At 37.7% G+C, this 8952-nt stretch overlaps 1 protein-coding gene across 1 annotated transcript in view; it reads right to left on the reverse strand.

The window, feature by feature from the left end:
- Positions 1-7311: 7311 nt before the first annotated feature.
- The window catches only part of LOC105991903 (guanylate-binding protein 4-like), an 18806-nt gene continuing 17165 nt past the window's right edge, over positions 7312-8952 (reverse strand). The window contains exons 9-11 of the mRNA XM_013024650.1: positions 8433-8535; positions 7952-8145; positions 7312-7590 (exon numbers count right to left, since the gene is read on the reverse strand). Coding sequence (XP_012880104.1) covers positions 7369-7590; positions 7952-8145; positions 8433-8535 — 519 coding nt within the window. The 3' untranslated portion in view covers positions 7312-7368. The remainder of the gene's footprint in view (positions 7591-7951; positions 8146-8432; positions 8536-8952) is intronic.

Raw genomic sequence — 8952 nt, forward strand, 5'->3', positions numbered from 1 at the left:
TATTTTTTGTGAACATACTGTACAGAGGGGTTACAATTACATGGGCAAGATAATGAGTACATTTCTTATCAAGCATTGCAGCCTCCTCCTTTGTTTTACCCTTCACATCCCTTCCCAGCCTCGTCCTGGCCCCCCACCCTGTCCCCCCCCCCAAAGTTGTAAAGTTCGTTTTTGACATGCCGACTTGGGATCTTTTATTCTGTAAGTTTGAGAGTATTTGTTTAACATATCTGGGTGCACGAATATTTGGGGCATATAAGTTGATGGTGGTAATATCCTCCTCTTGGATTGTTCCCTTTATTGATATGTAATGTCGGTCCTTGTCTTTCTATACTGATTTTAATGAAAAGTTTATTTTGTCAGATATCAGGATAGCTACATCTGCTTTCTTACTGGGGGCATTTGATTGGTAGATCCTTTTCCAACCCTTTACTCTGAATTTGTTTGTATGTTTGGCTGAGAGGTGGGTCTCCTGAAGGCAACAGATGGATAGGTCATGTTTTCTGATCCAGTCTGCAGTTCTTTTTCTTTTGATTGACGAATTAAGCCCATTAATATTAAGAGAAAGTAGAGAGAGATGCATTGTTGTCCCTGTCATTCTCTGTTTTCCTCAGTTTTTCTTCTTTCCTTTCCTCCTGTGCTTGCTCAGTTAGACTTTGATTAATGTCTGTCAGGGTGCAGGTCCCAGTTCCTGGTTGCTTTCTTCAGGTTGTGTCCCCTCTCTTAGTATTCTTTGTAATGCTGGCTTAATGTTTATGTATTCATTTAGTTTTTCTTTGCTATCATAAATTTTCAGTTCTCCATCGAATGTGAATGCTACCTTTGCCGGGTATATCAGTCTGGGTTGGCATTTATTGGCTCTCAGGGCTCGTATGGTACTTTCTCAAGCCTTTCTTGCATTCAGTGTTTGTGTGGAGAGATATGCAGTTATTCTAATTTTTTTCCCATTGTAGTAGAGCTCCTTCTTCATTTTTGCTGCATGCAAGATTGTTTCCTTATTGTTCATATCTATCATTTTTACTATAATATGTCTAGAAGTCTTTCTCCTGGGATCTTGCTTGTTGGGTGTTCTATACACTTCCATAATGTACTTAAGATGGTCCTTTTTGAGGTGGGGAAAATTTTCACCGATTATCTTGTCGAATAGGTGTTGCATTCCCTTGCTCTGAAATTCCTCACCTTCGTCCACTCCAATTATACGAAGGTTAAATTTCTTGGCATTACCTGCTTGCTCCTGAATTTCCCTTTGGCTTAATTTGAGTGATTTTTTCCTATCTGTCTCTTTTTGGTCCAGTTAGTGTATTCTGTCTTCTGCCCAGTTCTGCCCAATTCCCAGCCTAGAGTATATGGGTTTGGTTTTGGTGGGGTTTGACCCAACAACAATAAAAAAAAAAAAACCAAAACCATGGACTACACTCCCAGGTTACTTGAGCAGATCGGAAATTTAGGTAAAGTATCAGGGTATAATAGTAACCCTCAAAAATCAATGGCTTTCATCTAATCTTCGACAAAGGAGCTAAAAACTAGAATGGAAGAAAGACAGCCTCTTCAAGTAAATGCTGCTGGCAAAATTGGTTAACTACTTGTAGAAAACAAAAGCTAGATCCTTATATATCAGCCTGCACCAGAATCAACTCCAAATGGATCAAAGAACTCGGAGTCAAAGCAGAAACTCTGAAAACATTACAGGATGGAATAGGAGAAAACCTAGGTCTCCTTGGCTCAGGCTGAATAGAGACCCGGAAACACAATAAATCAAAGAAAGGTTGGAAAAATGGGATTGCATGAAGTTGCAGACCTTCTGCATGACAAAGGACATAGCTAGCAAGATCAATTGGAAGCCCACAGACTGGGAGAAGATCTTCACTAGCCATACAACGGACAAGGGTCTCCTATCTAAAATATACTTGGAACTCAAAAAATTAAACCCCCCAACAACAAATCATCAAAGAAACAACTGCCCAATAAATAAGTGGGCTAAAGACTTAAAGAGAAACTTCTCTGAAGAAGAAAGAAGGATGGCCAATAGACACATGAAGAAATGTTCAACCTCCCTAGCCATAAAAGAAATGCAAATCAAAACAACACTAAGATACCACCTCACCCCAGTTAGAATGGCAAAAATCAAGAACTTTAATAACAACAGATGCTGGGGGGATGTGGACAGAAGGGAACCTTACTTCAGTGTTAGTCGGAGTGTAAACAGGTTCAACCACTTTGGAAAGTAGTATGGAAGTTCCTAAAAGACTCCACATAGAGCTCCCCAATGACCCAGCAATCCCACTTTTGGACATTTTCCCAAATGCTTACAAACAAGACCACACTAAAGCTACCAGCACAACTAATGTTTATTGCAGCATTATTTACCATAGCTAAGATATGGAACCAACCCAGATGCCCCTCAGTATATGAATGGATCAAGAAAATGTGGTATATATACACAATGGAATTCTATGCCTCCATCAGAAAGAATGACATTGCCCCATTTGTTAGGAAATGGAAAAACTTGGAATAAATTATATTAAGTGAAGTAAGCCAGGCCCAAAGAAACATAGGTCCCATGGTTTCCCTTATATGCAAGATCTAGTATATGTATGAGTCAAGCAGAAAAGGTCAGATAATGTGATATCAGGAAAATGAACCCTTCGATATGTATTTAATGTTTTTTTCTTTCATGGGTTTCTTTCTAATGCATTTATAAGATTATCTCTTTGTTGCTTTGTATGTCCCTCCCTCACAGTATAACCCCTGCTTTCACTATATTTGATGTCAGTATAACTTGTGGAGGAGATGGGGAAATACAAGTCGTTTACGGATACAGGTGGACCTGTTGCAACAATGAGAAGTACAAGTTGTCATGTTTAAAAAGAGTTTTACAACGTTGGTGCAGAGGGGGGCAGGGGGAAGGGGGGAAGATTGGGTGGGGTGTGAGGGGGAGGCTGGGAAGGGATGTGAAGGGTAAACTAAGGAGGAGGCTGCAATGCTTGGTAAGAAATGTACGCATTATCCTGCCCATGTAATTGTAACACCTCTGTAAAGTATGTTCAAAATAAAATAATAAAAAAAAGAACTGAACTCATTATCTTGCCCATGTAATTGTAACCCCTCTGTACAGTATTTTCACAATAAAACAAAAAGAAAAGACCCTTAACTGAAAGATCACATAGTAGAAATGGGATGTTCACATGATTATAGCACTTCCTTTGCTATTTAAACGTAACAATTTTTCCAGCTGTGAGACAGAGATAGCCTCTCAGTCTTGAGTATCTGTGACAGGTGGGAGAAGTTTGGAGCGTACATAGTGTCTGTCCCCAAAGGGCATGGGACAGCTCATTCAGTTGCATGTGCAAAGATTAGTTTTTATTCAGTCAGTTTTCCTTTTAGTAGCCTGTTAGTTGTACAAAGGGATTATTTTAATAGGTCTATTTATGTGTACAATAGGTCTTGGTGAAAGTCATGCCTTCTGTTATTCTGTCTCCTCAGCAGTCTTCCTTTGCAAACCAATCTCAGGAAGATTCACTGTTCCATTTTCACACCTGAACATTAAGCATTTGACCACATTCACTATCCTTCCGGCTCTGTGTTCACCTACTCACTCTCCCTGACATCTCAGACTGAACAAATTTCAACTTCCTAATATTCCTTTTGTGAAATAGCATGTTAATTTTTCAAAGGAGCATCACAAATTCTGTGAGAGATTCATAGTGATTAAAGGGTATGCATGTGTATATATAATCAGAATTTACATTTTTATCATCTTTATGTGTTTACATGTAGATTTATCTTTTGAGCCTAGCATCCTCATATAAAAGAAAACATGCCTACTTTTTCCTACTTTGCTTAATATGATATTTTTCCAATCTATTCACTTCTTTACAAATTATGTAATTTTATTCTTCATTATAGCTGAATTGTGTATCACATTTTCTTAATTCATTCACACAACAGCACCAGCCTTTCTCTACATCCACATACCATCCAATCACACTTCTTATACCCAGTCATAGCTGACACAGGATTCTAAGTTTCCCACTGTGTGGAGGCTTTAGAATCCTTTGGTATAGTAGTATATGATCTTCAAACAGACATGATATAACAACTTCTTTCCCTATTTTGATCCCTTTTTATCTCTGTCTCTTGTTTTATCCTTCTGGCATAAAATTCTTATTATTTTAATTAATGTGGAGAGATGGACACTTTTGTTTCACTCTTGATTTTATAAGAAATAGATTAAGTTCAAGCCCCATGACCAACCAAAAAAAGGAAGTGAGAAATAGGTTAATTTGTCCCTATTTACTATAATATTGGCTGTTGGTTGTCACAGAAAACCTTTATTATGGTAAAGAATACTACTATTACTAGTTTCTTCTGAATTTAAATCATTAAAGGATTTCAAATTCTTTCAAAGGCCTTGTTTGCATCAATTAATGATTGTGATTCTCGTCATTAATCAGGTTTATGTTCTGTATTACATTTATTGATTTATATATGTTGAACCAATCTTGCATAGCTGGAACCAAGTTGAGCATGGTGCATGATGTTTTGGATGTATTGTTGACTTTGTTTAGCAAATACTTTATTGGTCTATGGTTGTCTTTTATTGTCAAGTTCTTTTCTGGCTTTTCAGTGAGTACTTGCCTCAAAAGGTTTTCTGGAATAACTGGTGTCTGTGTTCTGAATAGTATCTAGGCATTAAAAATAAATAGTGATCAAGACCAAATATATGGGATGAAGAGATAGCAGGGGAGATAGCAATGCATGTGTAACATCATTTTTACAGTTCCAAGAAAGAATTTGTGATACCATAATTTAAGGATCACACAAGGAAGACACCCCATCCAGTTCAAGAAGGTTTGACATAGGAGAACATAAAGAGGTACAGACTCTGGAAAAGACACAATTTAGATATGAAAACTGGGTTATTTAAAGAAGTCGATAGATTGCATGAAAATCCTAGAATCCAAAAATAACATATATAACTGACAGAAGTGATATTCTTTCAGTTTAGTTTGTCAGAGTCCTCGGTAAAACAGCGGAGAGGGATCCAAAATCTCTGAGTTGGACCGGAAGATAATGACTTCTTTTTTGGGGGGAGGGTGGTCCGGTTGTGGGACCTGAACTCTGGGCCTGGGCACTGTCAGTCAGCTTTTCAGCTCAAGGGTAGCACTCTACCACTTGAGCCACAGCGCCACTTCCGGGTTTTTTCTTTTTGCTTATGTGGTGCTGAGGAATCAAACCCAGAGCCTCACACATGCAAGGCAAGCGCTCTACCACTGAGCCAACTTCCCAGCCCCAAGAGAATGATTTCTTCTAATTCATTAACTTTATACATTGGGGTTGAAATTTGAAAACCATTTGTAGTCATCATCCCAGGCTTTATAGAGAATACATATGGAAAGAAAGATGAGGATGCAGACCTATGCTTCTTCTGTTGTTGTGATAGCCACACTCTTCCTGTTGAACTGACTGGCGCCATTTTCCACAGCATTAATAGTCGATCCTGTAGCGGGATTATTTCAAACGCGAAAATGTTTGCTAATTTTTGTTTTCTGTTCTCATCTTTATTTCTTTCTGACTAATAAGTCAGTATCATACTAAACATATATATGGCAGGAGAACCGTACTAATAACAGACATGTAGGTATATCCAATTGTCTGCCAGAAAACATATGCCTTTGTATATATTTTGGCACAGGGGCAATCTACCACATAATTCTGAAATGGAGCACAGGCTTCTGCATTTAAACCTTTGATATACAAGTGGACATCACATTACCACTTTCACCGGCAAGGAGAAAGTAATTCCTGTTCCCCCAAATCTTTGCCAACCCAGAGTCAAATGAAAACCAAAATTTGATATTCCTGCCTGATCTATAGTAGGCACTGGCATCTCAGAAATTTGTTTTGCACAACTCATTTGCAATGAAGCTTCAATTCCTTCTGACATATTTGCTCCATTATTTGTAAGTAGATGTTCTTTATAGCACTGATTTTTAAAATTACTATCTTTATTTTATTATCTAATGACATAACTCTCTAGATTTCTTTTTTGAAGCCTCTCCATAGTGTGGTTATTTACATACACACACTCACACACACACACACACACACATATACCAATATAGAGAGATTTTTAAATTTGTTTTGGCCAAATAAAATTTGAAATTCATTGCATGCATGATTATACAATACCTATACTCCTAAATTTTGTTTTTTACTCCTATGGAAATGTTCAGAGGCTGGTGCCACTATGCTAGAACATGGTGGGAGCTTTTGCTCTCTAATTGATCCATCTTTTCATTTTCTAGAATTTCCTTGGTTGCTTTGTTCATACTTTTTATTATTATGTTTAAGTACTTGTACAAAGGAGCAGTTTCTGAACAAATACATCTTGATCAAAGTCACCCTCCCTTTTCTTATCCTTTTCTCGTCCTCCCTTTTTACCCCCCTTCTCTTATTCTTTTTAATTTTGTGATTATACATTACATTCTTGACTGCATTCTCCCTCTCTTTTCCTGTTCATTAATCTACACCACGTCCCCTTCACCTCACCTCTTTTGAGTACACAATTCTTGGGTTTTATTTTGAATTTTGGTTTTTCCCTCTCAAGGGAATTTTAATATTTGTAATCTGACATATAAATATTAAAATATAGTTCCAGAAAATTTGTGTCACATATTTCTTTGAATCACAGTATATTGACATATTGATTTAGGAAATATCTACATTTTGATCTTATCAATCTAAAATTAATATTTTAGTAATAATTTAAAGAGTTTTTCTGATTTTTATTCTACATTAATTCATGTATCTTTTTAGGAAGAACTTTTTACTTAAAAATTTTTATTATCATTAATTTTGATATATTACACAGGCTAGTATTTTCTTTCAGTATGTGTTCTAATCAGCTTATTAGTTACACTAAAATGACTGATATTAAGTTCAGGTTTTGTACAGCAGGCCCTGATTTATTCAAGTTACTTTTTTTCATTTCCATAAAGATAATTAATAGCCTATTTATATTTGTTTTTAACATTTATAAATTCAGTATTTATTGTTGTTATTAAGGAGCGGCACAAATGTGTCAGAGTTCCATAACTCAGGTTATGAACACAATGGTTCTTGGATAATGTTCCCCCTTCCTTCACTTTCCCCCTATTTTTTGCTCTGGTCCCTACCCAACATTACATTGTTCATTTTTAATATAATGTATGTTACATATAATGACTGCATTAGCTCATTATCCCTCCATTGCTGTGTCCCCTTGTTGATTTGACCTTTCTAAAATATAGCATGATATCAACTTGAAAATTAAGATTCAGCCTAAGTATGGCTTTCTTTATTAATTCTTAAAAAGAAATCCGGAGTCTATTTCTTTGTGAAGTGTACCCCTTTCAAAAAGGCACCAACTATCTTAGCATAAGGATGTGGCGCTGCTAGGAGAAGCACATCACCCAGCCCATCCAATAATTTCCCATCCCATAGCGTCTCTGTCTTGGTTGTTTCAATCTCCTTTTTCAGTTGATGTATTTCTGTACCAATATATTCACATTTATGTTTAAATCCTTCTTTAAGCATTTCTTCTTGAATCTACAAATGAAAAAGAAAACCGTGAAAATAAAACTTACTGAATATCAAGAGTTTTCCCTTAACAACCCTAGGAGCTAAGGATGTCTCTCTCTCTCTCTCTCTCTCTCTCTCTCTTTCCCTCTTTCTCTCTCTCTCTCTCTCTCTCTCTCTCTCTCTCTCTCTCTGTGTCTCTGTCTCTCTTTCCCCACACTCCACCACAGTGTTCTTTGACACATTTGTTTAATGTTTCCTCCTGATTCATGGGTAGTAAGAACAGATGTGCTCCTAGCTCCCTGCGATTCTCTCAGGAAGGTGGGAGGAGCTGGCAAAGGCAGGCTCACAAGTATCCTTGTGATATATCCCAGGCCCCATCCAGACTCACCTTCAGCTTGTATTCCAGCTTCTTTTCCTGATCTCTGATCAGATTCTCTCTTTCCCTTTCCATCTTCTCCTGTAGTTGGGCCATATTTTCCTTGTAGCTTTTCTCTTGGGCCTCCATCTTTTGCTGCTGCTCCTTCTGTTCCTGTCTTAGCACCTCCTGCTCTTTCTCAGCTGCTTCCTTTGCAGCCCGCTCAGCTATTCCACATTGGTTTTAGAGAAGAAAAACATCAAGAATCAAGCCTTAACCCTAACCCACTGGGATCAGAACCCAAACTGTCTCTGAATTTGTGAGAATGTGAGAATGACATGGAAATGTGCTGCCACACTGGCTATGACTAGACCTGACCTCTCATTTTTCAGATTTAGCATCTTGTACATTCCAGTGTAGAACAGGAAGCTCCTTTCATAAAGATCTTCATGTCCATCAGTTAAGGTTTTCAGGAACCAAACCCCTCTTCTGAAAGTGTTACTTTCCCCAGTACCTTCTCTGGCCTTCTCTCCATCAGTGAGAGCTTTGTCTGACTGTAGGATCGATTTTTCTATAGCATCCTGGGACTGCAGGAATGTCTGGAGAACCTCATTTGCCTAGGAGACCAATAAACAAGTGGAATATGTCAAACCACAAAAGTCTATTCTCTTGTTGCAGAAATTATTTCCCTCTAAATCCTGTAAAATATCAATTGTCTTCAAGATTCCTCTGTGTCTGGCCCTTCTTGAACCATAATAGCAAAGCCAATCTCTATTGTAGTGCTTAGAAACATGTTAAAGCAGCCCTAGCTCGCCAGCTTTTTTTTCATTCATTGTGAGGCTTGAGCTAACAGCCTGGTTGTTCCTGATCTTTGTGCTCAAGACTAGCACTCTACCATTTTGAACTACAATGCCACTTCTGGTTTTCTGGTGGTTAATTGGAGATAACAAAACCACATATTTTCTTGGTGGCTATGAACTGCAATCCTCAGAGCTCATACTGCTGAGATCATATGTATGTATGTATGTGTATAT

Source organism: Dipodomys ordii, unplaced genomic scaffold (genome assembly GCF_000151885.1).
Source record: "Dipodomys ordii isolate 6190 unplaced genomic scaffold, Dord_2.0 Scaffold78, whole genome shotgun sequence".
In the NCBI taxonomy this organism is placed as follows: Eukaryota; Metazoa; Chordata; class Mammalia; order Rodentia; family Heteromyidae; genus Dipodomys; species Dipodomys ordii.